Consider the following 25,656-nt stretch of genomic DNA (forward strand, 5'->3'; position numbering starts at 1 on the left):
GGTCTTATGAGGCTTAACCATTTGCCTCTTCAATGCCAGAAACTTAGTAGGTTGATTAGATAACGCCAGTGAGTACCAGTATCCTTTTCTTTGCAGCCTTTTCCTGGCACACTCAAAGTATTCAGTACATATTATGAAATATCACTGGACAAAGAATCCCCCTTAGAGTACCAGTGGAGAAGGAAGGCATTTGCTTAAAAGCAAACCAACAGAAAGACACTGTAAGGCAGTTGTTTAAGTCTCAGAGAACTATAATTTTTTTCTTTTTTTTTCATCTCGCTCTGTCGCCCAGGCTGGAGTGCAGTGGCACAATCTCAGCTCACTGCAAGCTCCACCTTCCGGGTTCATGCCATTCTTCTGCCTCAGCCTCCCAAGTAGCAGGGACTACAGGCACCCGCCTCCACGCCTGGCTAATTTTTTGTATTTTTAGTGGAGACGGGGTTTCGCCGTGTTAGCCAGGATGGTCTTGATCTCCTGACCTCATGATCCGCCTGCCTCGGCCTCCCAAAGTGCTGGGATTACTGGCATGAGCCACCACGCCTGGCCAACTACAATTGTTTTTAAAGCTTGTAGAATTACTGTGTGCTACCAACAGACAGGCTAATTATGAGTGACCCTCAGTACTTTGTACAGTTAATTTGGCACGCTGTGTACTTAGTGGCTTTTTAACAGCTATAAATTTGGGCTGCTAGAAAAGTAGTAAAGTTGTGATTCTTGACAGGCATCTATCTGCATTTTCATTTTTACTTCATTTGTCTAGACTCAGCTTGTCAGAATTATGGAAGAGACTCCTTGTGTCAGGGCAAGCACTGTGAAGAGAGGTATTCACTGTCAGAGAAGAGAGGGGAGCTGGAGGCAGCTCAGAGGCCTGAGACCCGCCTCCACAGGAGCCCCAGCAGGTTCGGCAGAGCTCTGGCCACACTCTCCTTTGGGATGCTGAAGTCAGAATGAGTTCACTTCCCAGCCAGTCTTGCCAAGGCTCCTCACCTGGAAGCAGCAACTGCCCAGGGCTGTTGGATGTTTCTCCCCAGGGGACAGCCAGGTCCCAGTCCCGCCTCGGTGTGGAAGGAGGAAAGGCAGGGTCCAGGAAGCTGTTTCAGGACAGGCCCAAGGTCCCCCAGGGATGCCTTTCAGGGTCAGCGGAGGCTGTAAATCAGCAGGGCCCACACGGCCTGGAAGAGGCCCCTGTGCTGTCGGCTTGCCCGGCTCCTTGTCCGGCTTCTGCTCCTCCTTTGTAAAGTTATGGATATGCTAATAGTTTCCAACTGACACTAGGAAAGTAAGTCCTGCTTGACACTGTTTGGTCAGAAAGAGGGAGAGAAAGGAGAAGGACAGAGAGAGACTGAGAGAGAGACAGTCTCAGACAAAGGGAGACGGAGGGAGGGAGGGAGAGACAGAGAAAGAGATGGGAGGTAGGTGTGGGAGGAGGGAGAGATGCAGAAGGCAGAGGAAAGACAGACAGAGATTTAGACCTCCCAAGTCAGTGAGCAGTCCAGAGTTGGAGTGGAGGGTGCCTGGTGGCTTGTGACTGCAGACTCCACTCCCCGCTCCTAGAGGCACAGCCATGGACAGCTTCTGTCACGTTGGCCCTGCACTTATCTCTGCATCTATTTCCCCTTGTGCAAGATTCAGAACTGCATGCTCCAAAAAAACAATAAAAGCATTCATGTTCATAAGAATTGCACAGGTGAAAGGTAGTTTGCTGATATTGTTGTATTTTTTACTATCGCTTCTTTTAGCTCTTGCCTGAAATTGTTTGGGTTTCCCAGGCAAAGTAGAAAACTGCGGTACGTTTCTGTGAAATAATTATTCCTTCTGGCATCTCCCTTTACAGACCTACTGATCTTGATTTTTCATTTAGGTGAAAGTTTGTGAAAACATGCCATTAGCTTGCTTTGTGATTAACTCCTTTTACTGAATGTGAGCTCCTTTTAAATTGAGGCCATATCAAGCTTAAATTCCATATTTTACCCGGCACTCTGCATTTCTTCCATGTGAGAGAGGAGGGGCTCAGTAAGTGCTTTGTAAAATACACAGCCGAAGTGATGCACGTGCTAACAAAGCAGTGTGACAGGACTTAAGTGCCCTTCTAGACACTTCAGGCTCCCCTTTGTAAGCTGTCTTGGAAGAGGCCACGTTTCCTTTCCCTCAAACAGTTTCTCATTGTTTGATTATTCTTTTAGCCTTTCTCTGGAAGCAAAGCCACTTTTACGAGAAAGTCACTGCTTTTTCATCTCAAGAGATGCAAGTTTGGAGTTTGGGGAAGTTTTCAGGTGCCCGTCAAGTCATCCTTTATCATGTCAGACAAGTCAGGCCACAGAATTCACAGGGCTCAGTGCAGACCGAAAACTTGAGGCCTCTTGTTCAGAAATTATTAAAAATTTTGGTGAACATCACCCCAAGCAAAGAGATCCCCTAAGCACCAGCCCCCAAGCAACTGCACTCATAAGCCCATGAAGCCCCCTGCTGTCAGAAACAATGTGGTTGAAATTGTGTATGAACTTGGGAGTGAGATGGATTGCAAAACACAGGTCTCCATGCTGGGGCAGGAGTGGTGATAGGGCATGGAGTGGAAATGTCCAGCAGGCCCACGTGCGAAAATGCAGGGCTCTCTGGCTCTTGCAGACTTGGCTGCTGACAATAGACTCGCTCCAGGAAGGTGCTCGCTGTGGTGTGATCTGCTGCCCACCCCTAGCTCCCTCCAGGAGACTGGTGCGGGGACTGTTTGCAAATGACTGCAAAAGTAAGAAGGTTCCCACAGAGCAGAGCTTGATTTGGGGACCAGCCGAGGGCAGTTTGTCAGGATTCCGGCTTGAAACTGTTCTCACATCTCACCGCCTGAAAGGACGAGTGTGTCCAGAGGACTTAGCATTGATCACCTCTGTCTCCATGCAGCAAACTCAGAGGCTCAGCCCGCATTCCACTGGAAGGGCGTTTGCCAGTGGTGTTGGGTGGAAGAGCCTTGACTTTGCCTTAGGAAACATCTTTTTTTAAGAATTGAAAACAACTTGAGTATGCAACAATAGGGCATTTGTTATATAAATCAGTTGACTAGTGTGTAGCCAGTAAAATGATGATGGTGGTGTGTATTTGTTAAATAAAAAGATATGTGTGGTATTAAATTAAAAAATATTTTAAAACAACATATTTGTAATCTGTTTAGTGTCCTCTTTTTGTAAAAAGCACAGAAATAAATATACAGAAAAAAGAGTAGTCCTAAGTGGTAGAAATTATGAGCATTTTCTTGCCTTTAAAAAAAGTTGTAAAAGATTGTATCATTTATGTAGCAAAAAGTTTGAAGTCACCATTCTAAAAATTTCGTGTAGTTATAGTTGCTGTGACAAGATTTAACTTCTGTATGCTTCACCAATCAATACAGAGGTATTTAAGACCTGGTGTGTGATAGGCCACGCTAAAATACTATACACATCTTCAGAAAACTAGAGAACTAACTTCTAACTTCCTATATTAGTGTGGCACGGCTGTTACAAAGATTTTTCTCATTTGAGTCTATCTTGCTTCTTTATCATTGTTTTGACAGTTTCAGAAGAATCGTGGCTTTTCCCCTTTTTTACAGTAAAGGTACCTGAGACTCTTGACGTATTGCTTTTTGGAAATGCTTGTGCTGGTCACATGCTTGCATCTGGGCTAGTGTGTCTGGCTTCCGTGTGCTGGTGGATGCTTACTCTGTTTTCTGAAATACTTTTTCTGTACAGTGGCCACTAGCTGTACTCCTAAGCCACACACCCACCTTGAAAATTCATGTCACTTTTAGAAATAGATAAAAACCCCTCCCATCCAGAAAAAGTGACTATCATGTATATCCTCATCATGACTAATACTGATATTCCTGAAATTGAAAATGCATATTCCATATGTACCATAAAAGGTATTAAAGATATATGGAGTGATAGATATATTATATATAACACTTCTACCCTCACAGTTTTCAGCCTAATTGAGAGGGTAAGATCCCTGAATCATCCATCAGTTTTTCAGGTCTCTGCTGAAAGCAGGCCACAGCTCAGATCCACACATCTGAACCAGAGACAGAGGTGGCCAAAAATAAAAAGGGGGACAGGGGGACAACCTGGTTTAGAGTCAACAAATAGACTGCATTTTCTGGTTAGTGAAGGAGCTCTCTTGAAAGTCATATACCAGAGCGTAAATGAGCTGATTTCCTTGAGGTCACCTTCTGCTGGCCATAGCTTTCTTATCTGTGGAGCTGCCAGCTGTCATCCACTTTGGGGCACCTGAGACTGCCGAGCGGCAGGCCAGGACCCAAGTGCGAAACACAGAACACCTTTTTGTTTCTACTCCACTGATGCTGGGGTTCTCTCCCTGGTGTTTGTGGCTCGTAGTACACTCTGTGGAACATTCACTATGGTCATCGAAGGGCAGCATCTTCCCAGTTGTTTCTTTCTTTTTTTTAATTTTTTTTATTTAAACCGATCTGAGAAGCCAGCCATCTGTCAGCAAAACAGGAAGACTCGGGCTCTCTCCTGGGCTCATTTTGCTGCCGTAGTGAGCGTCACTTCTCCCCGTGTAAGAGTGCTGGTGAAGGCTGAGGCAAGGGCCCAGAAAGATTGAGGGACAAAGACAGGAGCGCCCGCATTGCCCATCTGCCAGGCTGGAGGTGTATTCATTATTGATGGAGGTAGTGCAGTTGCTGCTCAGATATGCAGCCCTGCCTGGGTAAATGAGACATTCTTCAGCAAATTGCTTCGTTTTTTGATTGCTGATTGTACGCGTGTCACCAAGCTGACTCAAGGTTCATCGATGCATGCTCAGTAAATTAGAAAGAACATAACTATGGATCAGCCAAGAGAATGAATTCTGTGCCTACAATGACCCAGGGCCATTTAATTTTCTGCTTAATTTTGTTGCAGTCAGTTTGCATTTTGGGTTATTATGCAGTAGGAAATTAACAATAAATAACAAATTTGGTCCTCCTGTGCTTGTAATGATATTTTTATAAATCTTTGTAATGCTGTTTTTAAAAGGATCAAGGTCTGTGCCAGTCTGATACTCCAGCAAGTATGTGAGGAGGAAAATGCATTATTCTTGCTAGATAACCTTGTTGTTAAATAGCATAGGGGTTCTTTATCTCTCTCTCTTTCTCATATCTTATTAGTATTTTTGCTTTAAACTAAAATCCCTTCCTCTCTTTCTCAGATAACCTGAGGACAATGGATGCTGATGAGGGTCAAGACATGTCCCAAGTTTCAGGTGAGACCTTATGAGATAGCTGTGTGGGAAGTTCATGAGAAAAGCTTCCCTGGGGCTGGAAGTCAGAGTGCTTGGTATGCTCATGGGGGAGGAATAGGGGCTATTCTGCAAAAGAAAAGACCATGATGGAATTTGCCTGAGTGTTTCCTTCACCTGTTACAAATTATCTCACTTTGAGCTGAACAGAAAGCCTCCAAGATGAAATTAGTTTTACTGTTAAACTTCAGGAAAAAAAATGGGAAGAGTTAAATACATTTTTGTACTGTTGGAAGGAAAAATGGCTGATTGGTTTAAAACCCAAACACATGCCAATGATGGTACTTAAAGAGAGAGAGAGAGAGAAGCTTGAAAAACATAATTGTTGGGCACAGTCATGACTGTTTGTTCATTAAGCATGGACACAACATTGCTCCCCTTTGCCATATATCTTTTCAAGCCATATTGGATATAGCTCTTCTCATCCAGGAGACCCAGGAAGTGGAGAAGTCTGTAGTAGGAAAAGCCTAAGGGTAGGTCACAGACTGTGACCATTTGGCAGCACTGAGGGTGGACGGTGAGCCAGTCCAACAAAACCAACAAAACCGCACAGTTCCCCAATGCATGGACATAGGAAGACAGCTTTCTATCTGGCCCTGTATGCAGAGGCGTCAGCCCCAGTAGCAGCTTTCATGGACTTTGGGGTTTTTGGTATTTCATATTTTTGAGCCTCACAGACTCACAGCCAGCCCCAGAGGCTGACTTATATTTGAGAAAGTTCTCAGTGGCACCTTGCCTTGGCTGAGCGCCCTCGTGTTTTGAAGTTTCTATGGGATTCTACAAGTCGGTGCTCCTGATGAAGACCAGGACCTATGTGTGGCTGCTCCCCTGCTTGGTGGTTTCCCTGGGGAAGGTGCAGGAGAGGATCTTCTGAGTTCCATGGAGCTGGAGATAGATCTGCCAATTGCAGGCTTCCTTCTCCACCACTCCTCAGCCGCTCTATTCATGTTTCAGGTTTTGGACTTAAACTCTCCCAGGTGCAAAGAACAAACAAAAGGCTAGCTTATTTTTCTTTTAGAGTGAGGCTTCATATTTATTACAATATAATTGCCACATTCTTTGTGTAATTCTCACATTTATATCTTAAATATAATTCTCACGAATGATTCTCACGAATGAGAATTATATAATTCTTTTTGTATATCATTGAATATTTTCACTTAATTTTTAATTTTTTTAATCGACACAAAATAATTGTGTACATAGACACAAAATAATTTGGTACATAGTGATGTTGTGATATATACAATGTATAGTAATCGGATCAGGTAAATCAGCATATTCATCATCTCAAACATTTATCGTTTCTTTGTATTAGGAACATTCGACATCTTCCTTCTAGCTATTTGAAACTATATATTATTGTTGACTACAGTCATCCTGCAATGGTGTAGAACACTAGAACTTATTCTTCCTACGTAGCTGTAATTTTGTCTCCTTTAACAAATCTCTCCCTATCTTCCACTCCCCCGACCTTTCCAGCCTCTATTAGCCTCTGTCCTACTTTCTACTTATAATGATGACAGCAGCATTTGTTAGTTTCCACATGTGAGTGAGAACATGTGGCTTTTTAACTTTTAGAATGTGGTATTCAGGCACTTCATGGTACAGTTGGTAAAAGTGAAAATGTGTCCAAAAGTTTGTGATTATCTATATAAACAAAAATGGTATAAATCCAAATATCAATTTTGCATTGAAGAACTTACCTTAGAGGTATATTCTCACAAGTGCACAGAGCATTTAAGCATTTGTTCACTGCAGCATTGTTATCAGTATTTTAAAACTATGGTACATCCATGTACTTCCACATACAGCTCTTAAAAATAAGGAGGATATGAATGAACTAGTATGAAAAGAAGTCCAAATACATGTGAAAGTGAGAATAGCATGGTTCTGGATGGTATGCAAAGTATGATCTCGTTCTTTTAAAAGAAAATAAATTACATACACATACATATTTTCTATATGCTTGCCCATAACGTTTAGGAAACTTCTTGGGTGATATTTATTAACCTGGACTTCCTCTTGGAAGACTGATGGTAGAAGGAAGGGGACGAGTTAGGGAAGAGGAGGAGGAGAAGGAAACCTTTGCTTTTCATCTTCTACCTTTTAGCATTATTTGAATTTATTTTCCTTAAGCGTTTACTTTGTTTCGTAAACAAAAAAGCACAAAAACAAAAAACGAGTTAAATGCGAAAAAAAGCAGTTTAGCTCTTTATAGCCTCTCATTTGGCTTCGCCAGCCTCTCACTGCAGCCTCGGAGAGCTGGTCTGGGAAGCACTGGTAGATGAGGACTGTAATCCTCACTCATGGAAGAGGATCTTATTCACTGGGTTTGCTGACTGTGACTAGAAGTGATTAGAGTGTCAGAAAACCCAAGCATGTTAAAAATTTCCAGAGGCCAAAAAGATGCTTTCATTGTTCTGCTCTTCTTTTCCTTGTCGCTTTCACTTTGGGTAGCTTCTAAATTGGTATTTTGCATGGTGCATTTAAAGAAAATGAGACCCCTTTGGCCAATGCAGGGGTCTACACTCTGATATTCTAGAGTCAAAGCTGAATGCTGACACCTAGGAATTCATCTCTAGAATGTTTATATAAGGAATAGCCCCTCAGTATTCTGATCTCGTATCTTAGTAACGCAACTAACAAAAGCCTGATTCTCCTCTGGTAGTTTTCTTGTCTTTACCATAATACAAAATAAGTAATTTGTTCTGCACCCTGACTGTTCAAAGGATAGGGTAGCTGGGGGCGGGGACAAGAATGGAGACCTTATTACATAAGACTTCCTGAAAAAGGAAACTCTGTTTTTGTTTGAAATGATTTGGTCTGAAATTTAGTTTGTGTACACTTACCAAAGGGATTCCTATTTCTAAAACACTCATACTGCTTTTGATTCCTGTTAACCTTTGAGCACTCTACGTAATGATGAGAGCACTTAAAGAGTCATGTCACTTTTAGTAAAGAATCAAAGGATACTTTTTCTACTTCTTCGAGTTTGATCTCTGCTTCTCCAGTTAAAACCAGTATTTGTTTTTTTCATTTCTAAAGTTGGAAGAAATGACAGTTAGTTATGGCATAAGGATGTACATTTAACCAAATAGGAGTTGACATTCTTGGTAAGAAATCTTATCAAGATTATGTTATAGATTATAAGAAATCTTATCAAGAATATGTTCCTAAATCATCCTCTTTTCCCATAAAATATTAAAGTATCAGCAATTTCACAGGATTCAACCTAATGTATGCGAAATGCTAGATAAACAGATAAATACTTAATATCTGGCTTTTTTTCAAAGCACTGGGTTATTTGTTCCTTGAGATTTATCCTAAATGTGGGCTATACCCTGGTTTACAGTGTCTCACAGATGTGTAGTAGTAGACACTCCATAAGTGTTTACTGACTTGAATCCACAGGGTACTGAGAAAATGCTACTGATAGACTTGGAGGAGAGCATATCTAAAGCAAGCTACCCTTTCCTTTAGGGCACGTCTCACTAATTCTTTGGGTAAAGCATATTTTTCTTTCTTTTGTGTTTTTGGCAGTCTTTCCAAAAATACGTGTTATACCTATGCATTATTTTTTGGTTTGGTTTCTAAAGAAAGAGTCAGCCGGTGGGAAAGTGAAGGATGTGGGAACTGAGAGACCTGCATCAGCATCCCACCTCTACCTCCCACGATGGGACCTGAGACAGTTATTTTTGCCTCTTGGACCACTATAGTATCATCTGTAACAGGAGGGACTTGAGCCAGTTGATCTCTAAGGTTCCTCTGGCACCTGTGACCCTAAATAGATATTGGATATTGGTTTAATGCTATTTGTAGTGTGGTTTTTTGGGGATATGGAAACCAGAAGTTTGTTTCCATAAACATAAACATAAACTGTATATATCTAAAGGATATGGAAACCTTTAGATATATATAATCTGCTTACGTAAATAAGGTTTGTATATATTGCAGTGTCAATGGGAATATTTTATCAAGTTAAGCATAGTAAATCACATTGATTAAATGCTTTGTATTTACCAAACATTACCCAAAGTGTTTTCTCATTTCAACCTCACAAGGACCCACAGAAGAAAATACAGTTATCATTTCCAACCTGCAGGGAGCTGAGACACAGAGAATTTAAGCAACTGACCGGAAGTCCAACAGGGAGTCAGAGATTGCTCTGGGGTGTGATCCCCACTTGGACCCTAGAGTGGAAGCTTCTCCACTACTTTATAGAGTTGAGATTCTATATTTTGAGCTTGTATTTACCCAGAGAATTATATCCTCTTGGGCAATTTTATATAATAAAACCTCATGCATTTAGGAGAGGCGGGATGACAGAACTTTGTTGAGTGAATTATAATCTACTTGAGAAATTATTTGCTTACAGTTTATAAGCTAATTATACCATATCTCATCCAGTTTTCCCAGAACACTTCTCATAGGTAATGCTTTATTTGAAACATAGGCCATAGGTAAGTTAAGTGTAAATGTGTATTTTTATAATTTAACCAGAAGTTTATTTCATTTTTCTAAATAAGTGAAATTGTATTGCATCTTCTAAATTATTCTATTTAAACACTTGATGTCTTGCTGTCTCCATCTCTGTGTGTTTGCATGTCATTGTACATGTTCTTAGGAAAAGTGTGGGAGTTTGATGCAATATATGCCTTATGTTTCTATGTACATATAGTTTACCAAATAATACCATAAGTTTACTTAGCATATTAGAATCCATGCACATTATTTTTATTTTATCTTCACCGCAACCCTGTGGGATAGACCAAAATCATGCTTTTCAGCCTCCTTTTTCCACTTGAGGAAAGGAGTCTTAAAAAGGGGACCAGTCTCATGTTCCCATTCGTCTTACAACTAATTGGTCAAGCCAGAAAGCCAGAACTATGTCCTGGGTCACTAACTCCTAGTCACTGTGTGTTAGTATTTGAGATGCCTGTTGGCTTGATTTAGTCATTTATTTTTTAGTGTTTTATAATCCTTGCATACTTTTACATTTTAAATGGTTAACCAGGCAAATTGGTTTAAAATCAGTGCATAAAGATACTGTGCCTATCATGATGGGTTTCATGAAGTGATAACTTTTCATCGTGGAGATCCTCAGCTGTCACAGAAGATGAGGGGCCCTGGGTACAGAGGCTCACGTGAGGGGTGAAAGTCTCAGCAGCCCGGACTCACACTTTGGGGCTTTTAGGCAAATCAGACAACCTCTTAAGAACTATCACTGAGTTCAGGCAAGGCGAGCTTGAATTAACACAGGGCCCTTGGTGGGCATGTGAATATATCTCACTTCACTACCATCCAGTTCTGACTCTTTACTAGATGTCCCTGTACATACCAAGACTGATTTTTTATTCTCCCTTCTCCCCATGTGGTTTCTTCTGCATAGAGAGTTCCTATTGATCAGTCTGACCCATGGTATTTTAGAATTGCGATCCCTACTGTTTCATTATTCCTTTTTCTCCCCCATGTTGAAAAAAATAAATGTCCTGAGATGCAAGATCAGGGACACTGGAGCACTGACATTTAGTTCAGTGCAGGAACTGAAGGCAGATGTAATTCTTAAGAAGCGTACCTGTTATTATGAACCATCCTCAACAAATTGTAGTGGATCTTGTTTTCTCATAGATACAGCAGTTAAATTTTTTAATAAAAGTAACTAAGAGTTATTTGGATGTATTTTAGCATGCACTGAGCGGAAAGTATGACATTTCTTCATTGGGTAAGTCCTGATTCTTTATGATCCTCACTTGGTTCCAGGGCCCCATGCATCTAAGGGTGTCTCAGAGCATCCTGCAGTGCTCCAGCGTGATCGCAGGGAAAAGCTATAGGAGGAAAAGAGTCAATAAAGTTTAGTTTCTCAACCTCCCACCTCCACCCCATAATAATGACAGCTGGTTAATCATGAGACACGTGCACACCCCACACGCCCTGTACATGTTTACTCATTGGGATAGCATGTCAGGCCAGAAGGCTCCATGGTCATTTCTATGAAGGTACTTTAGCAGGTCTTCAAGAAGGCAAGTGGCCTGGGTCCCTGCCTCCCCAAATTGCAAGCTCCCCGCTTTATGTAGGAGACCTATGTGTATATTACAGTTCTGTGTAAGATTATTTTGTTATTCTTACCCCCACACCCACCCCCCAACCCCCCGCTGCCACCAAAAAAAAACATATATATATATTCCTCTGACAACCTTCATAAAGTCCTGGGAGTTTGAACACCATTGCTCTAGGAAGTCATCTTATACAAAAATAAGAGTTGTGAGGTGGTTCATATACCTCCTGCATTCTCCTATTTGGAGTTTTTCCCCATTTATGAAAGAGGTGAAAACGCTAAGATATTTAGCAATTATTACTTTAAACATTTTCTATTTATAGGCCGGGCGCAGTGGCTCATGCCTGTAATCCCAGCGCTTGAGAGGCCAAGGCAGGCAGATCACGAGGTCAGGAGATCGAGACCATCTTGGCTAACATGGTGAAACCCTGTCTCTACTAAAAAAATACAAAAATTTAGTTGGGCATGGTGGGGGATACCTGTGGTCCCAGCTACTCGGGAGGCTGAGACAGGAGAATGGCTTGAACCTGGGAGGCCGAGCTTGCAGTGAGCCAAGATCGCGCCACTGCACTCCAGCCTGGGTGACAGCAAGACTCTGTCTCGAAAAAAAAAAAAAATTCTATTTACAGCAGTGAAAATAGTAGTGACTTAATGCACATTGCCAAGGCTTTAGCATAACATGAGCACTTTCACTCAATGTCTCTCTGGCCTTTTGTTTTTCCTTGGGAAATTCTTATAATCCTGCTCCGTCTTTAACTATTCATTTTGTATTGGCTATCCAAATATACCCAATAATGCTCTTTCTGAAAATATGCCAATTGTGGTAATTACAGCTAAGCTGGAATATTAAATTGTGATGTCCGTTTTCCAGAGAATGAAGTAGTATTCCCCAGAGCATAGGCTTGGTGCCTGTGCAGGTTCTATTTTAAATATTCCAGGAAGGGTTGTTTTATATACTGAGGATGATTTTACTGGTCTTGCCAGTCTTCTGAAATGCTGGTATTACTCTTGTGGAAGGTTTATTCAAACAAACAAGGACATTTCACACAATACCAAGTCATGTTTTTCAGACATTTTAATGTTTGGTTTATCATTTGCATACACTCTCAAAAATCTAGGTTTGTCTATGTGTTCATATCATTTTGCCTGTTGCCAGCTCAGTCAGCAGGCACACTCTCCCAGGCTGTTGCTGTTTTGTTAGACTTCTTCAGGACCTTCATCTAAAATGGTCTTCCACACTTAGCTAAGTTCACATCATCTGTTTCTTGCATGTGGGTTGTGTCTCAACTCAAGTTTAAGTTAGATTTGGAAGGGCGGAAACTATAGGAGTTGCAGCTTCAGTGGAGAAAAGAGCATTTCCTACTAGTTATGGCTTCCCAAGGAAGGTTAGATTCCTCAGAGTAGGAGTGATTCCCCAATGCTAGAACCTTTGGTCAAATATAACTCTAATCCAGTCAAAATAAATACAGGTATTCTGTAAAACCCAATTTCATTTTGTAAATCCTACTTTGTATAGTATAAGCAATTTTTGTATTTGTGTGGATTATATTTTATTTTCCTATTTCAAAGAGAAGAATTTGTATTAGCAGACTCCCTTTGCATGCGGAGAGGGGATCATTTTCCCAGTAGGCATGGGGTTCCCTTCCATTCCTTGTCCAGTCTTCTTTTCCCCACTAAGTTAAGTCAAACTAAGCAGCTGGTAAGATATTCCCTGGTTCTTGCAAAGAAAGTGAGCAGATGGCAGAATGTACAGCTCTGAGCAGAATACCTGGTGTGGTATCCTCAAACACAAATTGACAGGAGGGTGTGGTGTGGCAAGCTCATTGTGGGGGTAAATTGGAATAAGCTTACAGGGGGAAAAGTTGACAAAAGATAGGAAGAAACTTAAAAATATAGATGCCTTTTATGCAGTGATAAAATGTCTAGATATTTATACTGTGGTGATTATTAGGAATATGTGCAAAGATTGGCTATTAGGATGTTCATTACAGTGTTGTTTAATAATTATAAAAGGACAGAAAGCAATGTGGACTCAAAAATAGGAAAAGAATGTAAATAAATCCTAGTGTACCCGTTATACATGAAATTGTGGAAATATGACCCTGAGCATGGAAATATGTACATGAGAATGTCTAAAAGCTAGTTCATTTTGAAAAACAAAATAATGTCACCTCATATTATTTATAGTATATAAAGATGATTTTAAGAGTGGCAGTGTCTGGGATTATAGGTGATTGTATTTCTTCCCTTTTGCACATCTATGTTCTCTCATTTGTATTGTGTGGGGAGAAGTGACTTTTTTTATAAAAAGAAAAAGGTATATGCATCCCAGCAGAGAAGCACTGGCTCCACCCAGTACCTGCCTCCTCATGCCACCCTCTCAAGCCAAAAGCCGGGGGAAGCCCAGGCACCTTGACCATGACCGCCCGAGACTCACACTTCTTCTTTCTCATCAGGGAAGGAAAGCCCCCCTGTAAGCGATACTCCAGATGAGGGCGATGAGCCCATGCCGATCCCCGAGGACCTCTCCACCACCTCGGGAGGACAGCAAAGCTCCAAGAGTGACAGAGTCATGGGTAAGTGGGTCACCAGCGGCCTCTGTGCCTGTGAAACCTTTATCTCTTTGTATTTTTCCAAGACAATGATGAAGGGATGCAAGTCATTTTATCCATTGTGTTCCCTCAACTGGCATATTAAAGAAATATGGCACAAAGATCAGCAGGATGGGGGTCCTCTGGTGTGTGGGAGGATGGACACTCACAGGCCAGCATGGCCGTGAGAGCCGCACACCCCAGAAAATGTCCAAGTTGAGGAGCAATCCTGCCCAGGGACGCATCTCTGTCACTGTCCTCTGTCCTCACTGCACTTGCAGGAATATCAAATGTTATGGATTGTAGATCGTGAAAATTACACACTTACGTGTTTTGGCAACAGTGCTTTTCAGTGTTTGGGGTTAGAACAAGCCACATCTGGCCATTTTATGTTATCCCTCTAATCTCTAGTTCTTAAATTTCAGATTTAACTGGAAATAGAAAGTTTCATAAATGGTAATTTTTAAATGTTAGAAAAAAATCAAAGCACACATTTACATACCTTTTCCATAAAAAAGTGTGTGTGGAACCATCTGCAACTCCACTGGTTAACTTACACACGCGACAGTTTGTGTTTGGAAAACTTCACCCACCCTCTTTATTTCAAGAAACCAAAGACTGAGAGAAGTTCAGTGAATTAACCAAGGTGAAATGACAGAGTCAGAATTGAACTGAATTTCTGACTGAAAAACTAGTTCTCGCTCCATTATACCATGTTCTAATGAGCTAATGAGTCAACAGTTCCCTGGAATACCTGTTTTCTTCTTTAAAAAGAGAAAGAGCTGTGATACTGAGAGCTACCTATTGGCATAAAAGAATATGAAGGACATACAGGTAAAATGAGGTAGACTGGATCAATGTGGGTCAGCTACATAAGCCCCCATAGCCAAGGAGGGAACATGTATGTAAAATTCTCAGGCTTATGAGAATCACAACTGTCTGTCTATAGGACATCCTAATGCAATAATGGGAAAATGTGATAACTGAATTTTATCTACATGTATAGAAAACATATTTTGGGCTGGGCACGGTGGCTCAAGCTTGTAATCCCAGCACTTTGGGAGGCCGAGGCTGGCGGATCACGAGGTCAGGAAATCGAGACCATCCTGGCTAACACGGTGAAACCCCGTCTCTACTAAAAACACAAAAAATTAGCCCGGCGTAGTGGTGGGCGCCTGTAGTCCCAGCTACTCGGGAGGCTGAGGCAGGAGAATGGCGTGAACCCGGCAGGCGGAGCTTGCAGTGAGCCGAGATTGCGCCACTGCACTCCAGCCTGGATGACAGAGCCAGACTCCATCTCAAAAAAAAAAAAAAAAAGAAAAGAAAAGAAAACATATTTTGTATGTTTTTTATGTGTCTTAGAAACCAAGTGGACTAGGTATAATGGTTCTTTTTTTTTTTAACTCAGCAGCACAGTTAATGTCACAAACAGATAAAGATGGTGGCTAAAGCCATTTGGTGTAGATGAATCCAGAAAACAAGTACATTTATGAATTATTTTACCCTATTGGAAAATGGCTACTATATGTGGAAAGTAGAGGGGAAGAGAAATGAACTTGTGGATTATCTACTCTATTCTACCAAAGAAAGATACATATATCATTTCAGGGTTTTCCAAAGTTGGGATGCAAATGATCATGTTTCATTTTAATTTATGTATTTATTTTTGAGATTGTCTTCTATGTATTGAAGTGATACTGGTTTTACCATGCACTGTACCACTACGAGGGTTCCTTTCAAAACACATTCATATAAATTAAAAAATCAGTTTAAATAAAAACATCAAGTCAATAGTAGTACATAGATATGATAAAAGTTTGCAAAAGTGGCACAGGAATAGTCATTGGGTGGTGATGTTCCCTGATTTTTTTAGTCCCTGAAGCACCCAGCACCAAGGGTACTGTTCTTCCTGCTTAACACAGGAGCAAACAGATGCTCACACCCTGCCCAAGAACACAGAGGCTCAGGGACTGAACCAGAAGAAATGATCCATTAACCATGTAAATGAACAGAGAGCCTGGATGTCAGAGTGAGGACGCCAGCTCAGGTTGCTGTGGAGAAAGAGATGGGCTCTCCCTGGAATCCCTGCAGCTGCCCTTAGAGGCTGTGAGCCATCGTGGCTGGGGCATCTTTAGAGAACTGAAAGTCAGGCCGATTCCTGGAGAGTGAAGAATAGCACACGTGCCTTCAAAACAGTGTCAGTATCCTGTCCCTTATGGATGTCATATTGTTGGTGGGTTTTCCTGGGTGGGAGATCACCCAGTATCTGGTTGGCATTACTGATGGGTTCCCAGAGCTGTCTCTTGGTTCAAAGTCCTGCCCTTGGTCCCAGCTGCCCCCAGCACAGGTGTCACCTTGGAGTCAGGGGCGGGTTTGTCATAGCCCATGGGTCCTGGCCCTGCCCTTTATCATGTTTGACATGATTTTCGGTCTACTTTTCCTTCAGGATGTAATTTAGAAAATATGATTTCAGAATTGTGAAATTTAGAAACCCTAGAAAACCTCTTTGCTTGGCTTGTAAATAGCAGTTGATGCAGCCCTGTGGACAGGCGGGAACAGCCGTGTGACGTGGGCACTGAGATGATTTGGGAGAATGAATGCTCCTCAGTGGGGCTAGAGGCCACAGGAGTGATAGGTTACTGTAAAGAAAGCAAAAAAGATGCAAAAGCCCACATGACAAACCAGGCACGACACAAAGGAGAAGCTTGAGAAGAGGAAGTGAAGGAGGGAGAGGATTCCACAAGACCGAAGTGCCCAAGGAGACATGGAGGGAAGAGAGGGCTCTTCACAGAGCTGAGTTTAGAGACCACCCTCCATGGTTCTGGAAGGAAACCAGCCGGCTTTCATATGTGGTGACAGGCTGTTCATTAATTTGTAGTGTATAGCATTAAATAAATGAAGTATGTAGAGAACATTAGGAAACAATATAAAAAGGTAGGGGAATTCGTGGATAAAGGGAATAACCTGGGTACCATATTTCATCACATTATTCCATGGGAATAAGTCATCAGTGCAAAGGACTGTAAAGAGTGCACAGCAGGAAATGAAAAGACAGAAGCAGTGGGGCCGGGAGGAGGAAATGGAGTTGCTGAAATGCAGGGTGAGCAGCAGGGGCGGAGAGTGCCCTGTGGGTAAGGCACACCTCAGAAGGGACAGGTCCAGGCCCTCTCCTCCCTGGCCTGGAGCTTCTGGCAAGGCTTTTCTTCTCTGAGCCTCACTTTCCTCTTTTGAAGGTGGCAATAGTAACTGAACCTGCATCACAGAATGGCCTTGAGGGTTAGATGGAACATATATAGACATAATTTGTTGAAGACAGAGTAGCAAAGACACAAAGTAAAAAGGACAGAAAAAAGAAATGCAACTTGTGCAAAATAGAAATTTCAAAGATTTACAAGAAGGGTAAATGAAGCTATCGTAGCTTCACTTGGGAAAAGGGAGAGAACAGATGACCAGCACCAAGGATAGAAGAGGGATTTCTTACTTTAAAAAAAATGGTCCAAATAATAAACAAACTGAAAACAGCCAAAAGAGAAAGGAAGAATTTGTTAGAATAGGGCAAGACTAAAGGACAGAGTAAGGGTGCTGGCCGCCACCTGACTCAAGTTCAAGTCGAGCTGCCACTGTTGAAATTTCAAGGAGAAATGGTGAGAGGCTAAAAGATGCAAAAAAAAAAAAAAGTGGGAAATTATTTGCTAATAATAGATTACAAGAGTGTCTGCTTTAGAAAGTGACAAGGAACACTTTTGGAAAGCTATGAGCTGTTATGACCACTGGCATCCTTCAGTTTTAGACAAATCTAATCTCAACAAGGATAACAGACCATATTAATAAACAAATTGATGGGAATGGTGGAAATCAGTTCCCTATGAGGAGGGTGCAAAGTTATACTGATTGGTGAGTCACTCCCAGAATAAACAAATAATGGTTTCACACCTCATTGCTTCATTCAGTGTGGAAGGAACATTCTAGGTTTGTGTGTAAGTTTGGGGAGAAGGAGACAGAGCCAGAGGGCAGAGCAGCCCTGCAGCCCTCAGTTGGCCTCCATTTTCTTCCCGGTCTGAAGAAAATGAAACAAAGGATTTAAAGTGTTGCTTGAAGAATTTAAGTTAGACTTAAAGGAGAGATGTGGTCTTTACTCTCCTTTTGGCAAGGAGAGTTTAGTCATCAGAATGGTCTATTTAATGAGACTGTAGCTTGTTCTTCTGAAGTGGTCTTTTTAAAAACTAGAGAACTCTCACCTCTCTGAAGTGGTTGTGTATGAAACTGTTTAAAGCCGAGGATGCACTCAGTGACCTCTTCAGGCAACCCCAGATTTACTCAGTCAGCCATGGCACACATGCTAGAGAAGTAAAAAAATGAATTGAGACTTGTTCTGAAAACTCTTGAGCAGGGGCTCTTAAAAGCTTTTCGTTTAGGAATTATGTCAGGGTTGGGGTCTGGAGAGCAGATAAGTGTTTTGTGTGAGAAAAGTAAAAGCTTAGTTATTTTCTTCCCGTATTCAGTAATCCTTGCATTTTTTTCCTCCTCCTTTATACATACATTTTTTGCCAGTTACTGACTTCTCTCTTGTACACATTTCCGTGTCCTAAATTAACCAAGGGTCCTCAGCCACTAGGATTCTATTGACAAGCCCACAGGTCTGGAGGTGTGAGTAAGGGCATTCCTCCCCCATGAAATCAGGCAGCAGGGGAGGCGTTTGGGTGGGCGGAACAGAGGAGCAAAAGACCAGAGGACAGAGAAGAAAGATTCCAGGCTAGAAAACAGGATGGCCACCCCTGAGAAAGAGGACAAGCAAATTTAGGGCTTAGAGTAGAATTGAAGAAAAAACCCAGGGCAGAGGCACAGGAATGCTGTAGGACTGAATTGGGACCATGATTGATGTAAGTGGAGATGGGTTGGTTGAATCCATGGAAGGCCAAAGGATTGAGGCCCGTATGGGCCTGGGACAGGGCTTACTAAATGACTTGCTACCTGGATTGATAATCGGGACAACCTCAGGCAGTAGTTATTCAGGCGGGAGGACACATGAGTTTGAATATAGGGAGATAAGGTATATTTCTATATGCCCTGGTACATTCCAGAATGTGCTTCTCTGGCTCTGTGCACTGGAGCAGCCAACTCCTGGAGTTGTGAGGGGATCGCCATGGTTTCATGAGTGGTTTATTTCAGCTTGCATCTCACAGTGTGGTGTTCAGAGGCATAGGCTCTAGGCTCCCTGGCAGCACTGAGAGATAGAAACTGAATCAGCACAACTTAGGTCCTTCATGTTGAATAGTTTGAACAGAATTTGATTTACCCTAGCCTAATTGAAAACAAAAAAAAAAAAGTAGAAAAGAAATCTAGGTATTTTCCCTCTGGACTCCAGAACAAATGATTGAGTGTGTAAAAGCATAAATCTTTTTTATTCATTCAATTGAAGTAAAAATTTCTTTACTCAGCCATGAGTTCTAAGACTGCAGTGGGAATTGTAAGAGGATTACCATATTTTAAATTGGCTATTCTGGTGCCAAATCTCCCCTTCATTTTACGGTTTCAGGCAGAAGACCAGCACGGTAGTCGGGGGAGGGGGGTGGGTAGACAAATGGTGGTAACAGTCCTCTACACTCTGGGAGGGAAGGAGCGGTGCTGGGGACAGCTTTCACCATGGAAAGAAAGCAGCCGCTCTGGTCTAATTGGAGATTGGGCAGCAGGCTTTTGAGCACGGATGCGGAGCCTGCTTATCTAATCAGCAGCTAGAGGAAGTTGTTTTTATCTGCGAAATGCATCTCTTCTGAACCGATAAACCCCATTTTAGCTGGGGAGAAATATTATCTAGCAGCATCTGAGCATTAGCTGCAGCTGAACTCAAGCATGTTCAAATGTGAGAGAAGTCTCAAGCCGAGAACTGTTTGCCGAACTTCAAGTGGCTGGAGTACTGGTTTTCAAGTTTTCTTTTTTTTCTTCTTTGAGGAATAACTGAAAGCATATTATTTGGATTCTTGTTCACCTTGCTTTTTTAGTTCCTTTCCCCCTTCATAGTTGAATTATTGTTCAGTGGTCCATGGAGCAAATTTTGAAAATTCTATGTTATTCATCTTGCAATTTACTACCACTATCTTGGAATGCCTCGTGAAGACAGCAGGTATTGTCAGCATGAACATATCCAAACCCAGATGATCCCGGTTGGAAAGCCTCCCCTTTTTCAAATTTCCCAAACATGAAATATAGTATTACAAAATGATCTGCCCACCTCTAAGCTTTTCCATGTTTGATAAGAGAGGCCATCATGTAACAGGTTCATTGCTTCGCATTTCAAAGTAAATTTTAATTTACAGTCTTCCAGATTCGTTTTGGGTAGGATTTTTATGTCTGCTAATTTGTCAAATAGTTCAAAATGTTTAGGGATCATGATGTCTTCCACAGAACTTCATGACAGTTTTGATTTTAGATTAAAGTAAGTGACTTTTGTGCTATATCAGATAACATCTTGTACTAGGTTTTGGAATAGACCGGTGAGATCAGGCAGCAGAAGTTTAATAACTTTCCTTGGAAAACTGAAATTGATGTGTGTGTGTTTGTGTATATGTGCATGTGGTACATGTGTTGTGTGTGTGCAGGTGTCTGTATATATGTGGGGGGTATATGTGGTGTGTGATGTATGTATATGTATGTGTGTGGCATGTGTGTGTTTGTATCTATGTACATGTGGTATGTTTATACATGTAGTTGTATGTTGTGTGTGTCATATGTTTGTGTGTGCATGTGTGTGTGTGGTGTGTGTATATGTACGTGTAGTGTATATGTGTATGCTGTGTATATGTATATGGGGTGTGTGTGTGTGTGTGGTGTGTGTATATGAATGGGATGTGTAGTGTATGTGTGTGCTGTGTATATGTGTATGGGATGTGTGGTGTGCATATGTAGTATGTATATGTGTGTGAGATGTGTAGTGTGTGTGTGGTCTGTATATGTGTATGGGATGTGTGGTGTGCAGTGTGTATATGTACATGGGATATGCGGTGTGTATGTATGGTGTGTTCATGTGATGTGTATATGTGTGTGGGATGCATGATGTGTGGTGGATATGTGTGTTTGGGATATGTGGTGTGTATTTGTGGGGTATGTGTGTGTATGGGATGTGTAATGTGTGGTGTGTGTGTGTATGGGATGTGTGGTGTATGGTGTATATATGTGTATAGGATATATGGTGTGTATGTGTGGTGTGTGTGCAAGTAATGTGTATATGTGTGCAGGATGTGTGGAGTGTGGTGTATATGTGTGTATTGGATGTGTGGTGTGTATGTGTAGTGTGTGTGGTGTGCATGTGTGCATGGGATGTGTGGTGTGTATGGGATATATGGTGTGTGGTATGTATATGTTTATGGGATGTGTGGTATGTATGTGTGGTGTGTATGTGTATGGGATATACGATGTGTATGGGATGTGTGGTGTGTGGTGTGGATATGTATATGGGATGTGTGGTGTGTATGTGTGTGAGATGTGTGGTGTGTATATGTGTTGTGTGTGAGATGTGTGGTGTGTATATGTGTTGTGTATGTGTATGGGATGTGTGGTATGTGGTGTGTATGTGTGTATGGGAGGTGTGTTGTGTATGTGTGTATGGGATGTGTGGTGTGTGGTGTGTATGTGTGTATGGGAGGTGTGTTGTGTATGTGTGTATGGGATGTGTGGTGTGTGGTGTGTATATGTACATGGGATATGTATGGGATGTGTGGTGTGTATGTGTGGTGTGTATAGGATGTGTGGTGTGTGGTGCATAGTGTGTATGTGTGTATGGGATGTGTGGTGTGTGGTGTGTATGTGTGTTGTATGTGTATGGGATGTGTAGTGTGTATGTGTGTTATATGTGTATGGGATGTGTGGTGTGTATGGGATGTGTGGTGTGTATGTGTGTATGGGAAGCGTGGTATGTGGTGTGTATATGTTTATGGGATGTGTGCTGTGTATATGTTTATGGGATGTGTGGTGTGTATGTGTGTATGGGATGTGTGGTGTGTCTGTGGTGTATGTGTGCACATGCATGTGGCAGCTGAGCCACTGGAGTGTTTGCTGTGCCTGGGAGCAGGCCATGTGGATAGGTAGGCCTGGCTCTATTGATTCCTAGCTGTTGGCCCTGGCAGGTGGCTCTGCTGTTCCTGCATTGTGAGGTGAGGGCGCCCCCTCACCCGATCCTGGCTGTCATGTCTGTGAAGCCTGACCCAACAGGGCACAGCATAGAGGGCTGTCCAGAGCAGCTGCACTGATATCATCATCACCTGCATTTTGGCCTGCTCCATGTCTGACATTCCTGTTAAGCAGGTGGCTTTAGGGAGAAGCATTGACACAATGACCCCTACAAAAAGCTTACAGTTCCTCAGTGATAAAACACAGGGTACAGCCCGTGGCCAGGCTGGGTCCCCGGAGAAGACTCAGTTGGCAAACGCCATGTGGTTGCCACAGCTGGAAGCACTGGGGGAGGAGGAGCCCTGCCTGGCCCCGGCGGGGGCAGGGGGAGGGTGCAGAGGGAGGGGATGAGTCATTTTGCCACAGGCACGCATGTGCTGGTGAAGGGGCGTGCGTGGGGACCATGGGTCACATCTCGGCTGTCCCCTTCTTTAGGAAGGGGTGGAGGTGGCAGGAGTGGGGCGGGTGCAGGCTCAGAGGCACAGGAGGCCCGCACTCGCTCTGAGGCTGAGGAATAAATGGTGCGGTGCTGGAAAGGGAACCCTCAAACCTGCTGACCTGGGAATAGCCCTTCAGGGGGCCTGTCAGATAGCTCGCCCTTGGGACAGGTGGTGGCGAGAGGCCAGGAGGCCTTTGGTGCAGGAGGGGAAGAAGGGCAGGGAGGGGCGTCTCAGAGGGCAGAGAGGGGCATCTCAGCAGCCCCGTGGTGTTTGCCCCTTTGAGGCGGTTCCATCCGTTGGCTGCACTGTCCACCTCGGTGACTGGGGCCACAGTGATTCTGCTGAATGCAATGGGAACTGTACCCAGAGTAGGGGTTCACATGAGACCAAGGGATGGTGTCTAGCCACGGAACAGTCTGGAAGGTAGGGATGTAAGTCATAGGGCAAGTTCCATCTGTGGGACACTATCAGCTCAGGAGGGACAGCCAACGAAACAGCAGGACCACAGGGGCCCTGGGGAGTAAATGCCTTCAATTGTCTAAGAGAGGAGCAAAGAAGGAGACAGAGTGAGTTGTGTGATTCGGGTAAAATTTCTAGAAAGAAACATGGCGAGAGGAGTTGCTGGGGACAGGATAATGCCCTAGAAAGAGGTGTCTGGGGATTGGCAGTGGGTTTCCCACAAGCGGCTCGGTAGGATTGGGGCAGAAACCAACCATGTGAGAGGGACTGGGAGCGGCACAGGAGAGGAGGCAGCAGCTGTGGGCTGTCAGGCGTCAGGAACCAAGGGAAGAAAGAAGACAAGGAGCTGGTTGGTGTCGGGGGTCGCAGGACTAGGGGATGGTATTTACAAGGTAGTCTTTTTAGGAGAATGTTTAAATGTGATTGAAGGCCAGTAAGTGGGAGCTAGCAGAATAGAAAGGATTAAAATCTAACTAGCAGCCCCAGGGTAGGCCGGCGTGAGTCACCTATGAGCTGGGCCTGGGCCTGGACTATCCCCTAGGTTTCCTCTTGGCGCTCTTCTCCCTTCCCTCAGGGCTCTGTGCAGTGGTCTCCACACAGAGAGGTCTTCCTGGACACATGCCCTAAGATAGCGTTCTCAGCACTGTTGCTCCTTGCCCTGCCTTATAGCAGCAACGTCACCACTCGTAGATGAAGGACTCAGCTCTGATTTGCTCCCTGCGTGATCCCCAGTACCTGGGCATCCCCCGGCCTAGAGTAGGTTGCTGTCTGGTACATTGGTATTGAATGAATGAATGGGAATATGGCACTGCTTTCTCAAAGATGAGGGCAAATGGAGCATGTAGGACAGTAGAGAGAACTTTCAAAGTGAGAGGAGAGAATTTGAGGCTGCATCTGATGTTCATCATCTTATTTTAGGTCACTGTTTCTCAGTGGGCACAATGATATTTGAGGTAGGGGGCACTTCTTTGGGTGAGACTGTCCCTCCTATTGCAGGATATTTAGCCACCCACATCACAAGTGGTACCATGGTGATTGTGACACCCAAAATGTCTCCACATTTCTCAGGTGAGGACCCCGCTGGAAAAGCCACCAGTTAGCCCGGACACATTCGTCCTCACTTCCTTCAGTACTTCCCACTCGTAAGAGCTTTGAAAATTCAGAAGGGCAATCTTTGGCAGATTTGTTAAGGTTTTTTAATATAGCCAGTAATGTTCCAGAATCTGACATGTGAATTTTAAAAAAAAACTATAGAGAAATTGGACCAGAAAGGTTGAAAAATGCCAAACCTTGCATTTTCAACCATGCTTGCAGTGATGACTATGTGTCTTCAAAGGTGCAGATTAACTATGGAAAGTTGCTTATTTTTATAAACAAAAACCAGTGTTAATCTTCATTTTATTTTGATGCCTTAAACTCAAGATCACATTGAACCTAATTCGTTCAATAAATAGAACCAACTTCTAGAAAATAAAGAGATCCTTAGATTAAAAGTGCTGTCAGAGTAGATAGATAACATTTTCTGTTGCCGGGTTTTTGGTCCCAGTTTTATTTTCTGCCTTGTTCCATCTGTGTTGAAAGAATAGTTAGCTCTGTGTATAAAACAACCAACTGACATTTCGTTAACTTTCCTTCTACATGGGGTTTCAGAAAGAAATGGGAAAAAAAAGGCTGGGGGGTTGAGCTGTGGTTGCCAGTTGCCACCTGTACCCCTATCTGGTTAGGGCATTTTCTGATTTGGGAAGTGTAAATATAACCCAGAAAAAACAGCTTCCCCTCCTTTTATGCAAAAGTAGAAAGGCTTAAACAGAGTACAGCCTTAACATTGCCCCGGAAAGTTTCCACAGAACCCGTTAGACTAAATGAAAGCTCTTGCTCTGGGGGAGTGGGCCATGCCAGGAAGCTGCCCTACCAAGCCCTCTCTTGCTGGCAAGGCAGGGCTGGGCCTGGGCTACTGTCTCCCACCAGATAAGCCCAGCTTTCTTCAAGGCCCTAACAGGAACCTACATTTCACAAATTACCGCAGACATGCTCACAATTTTAAACTCTTTGCCTGTTAGGATCAGTGAGATAACAGAAACTTATAGGGAACTCAGAAAGCATGCTCCGGTGAGCAGTGAGCCACCTAGAATCAGCCAACTGGTAATATGCGGAAAATCTGCCAGGCTGTTGGTAAACTTTTGGTAGCTTGAAGTCTACCGTGGTTGGGAGTATTTACACCACAGAAATCGGTGAACGCTGCAAATCAAGGCTTTTTCTTTTTGAGAGCTGGTTTATCTGTGCACCACTAGCTTAAATACACTTTTAATGTCCTGACAGCTGAAATTTGACAGTGAAATTTGAAAGGAGGAATTCTTTTGGGTAGGGTTGTGTGTATGTGTGTGTGTGTGTGTGTGTGTGTGTGTGTGTTGTGGAGGAGGAGCTGGGAAAGGGTGAATCTATTGGGGAGGACTGTGGGGTACATGTAATTTGTCCAACAAAAGAGTTGGTTCCAAATGACTCTTTGCTGTTGATGTCACAAACTGGAAATGTTGGAACAACTAGACTCTCCATATTCTAAACAAAACACATCTTTAGCATTTAGTTTGGTTGCTGGGGGAGTATGATTAGAAAAGGATTTGGCCAGGCATGGTGGCTTACGCCGTAATCCCAGCACTTTGGGAGGCCGAGGCGGGCAGAT

General features: G+C 42.9%; 1 protein-coding gene across 37 annotated transcripts in view; it reads left to right on the forward strand.

The window, feature by feature from the left end:
• Nucleotides 1–25,656, forward strand: part of IKZF1 (IKAROS family zinc finger 1) — a 100,378-nt gene that overhangs the window by 9,810 nt on the left and 64,912 nt on the right. For 35 of the 37 annotated variants that reach the window (XM_063815359.1, XM_063815370.1, XM_016957472.4 and 32 more), the window contains exons 2-3: nt 5,176–5,229; nt 13,780–13,899. In XM_063815359.1, the coding sequence (XP_063671429.1) occupies nt 5,190–5,229; nt 13,780–13,899 (160 nt within the window). In that variant the 5' untranslated portion in view covers nt 5,176–5,189. The remainder of the gene's footprint in view (nt 1–5,175; nt 5,230–13,779; nt 13,900–25,656) is intronic. The other 2 variants (XM_016957459.4, XM_063815361.1) reach the window with 1 other exon arrangement.

The sequence above is a fragment of the Pan troglodytes genome, chromosome 6 (genome assembly GCF_028858775.2).
Source record: "Pan troglodytes isolate AG18354 chromosome 6, NHGRI_mPanTro3-v2.0_pri, whole genome shotgun sequence".
Taxonomy (NCBI): domain Eukaryota; kingdom Metazoa; phylum Chordata; class Mammalia; order Primates; family Hominidae; genus Pan; species Pan troglodytes.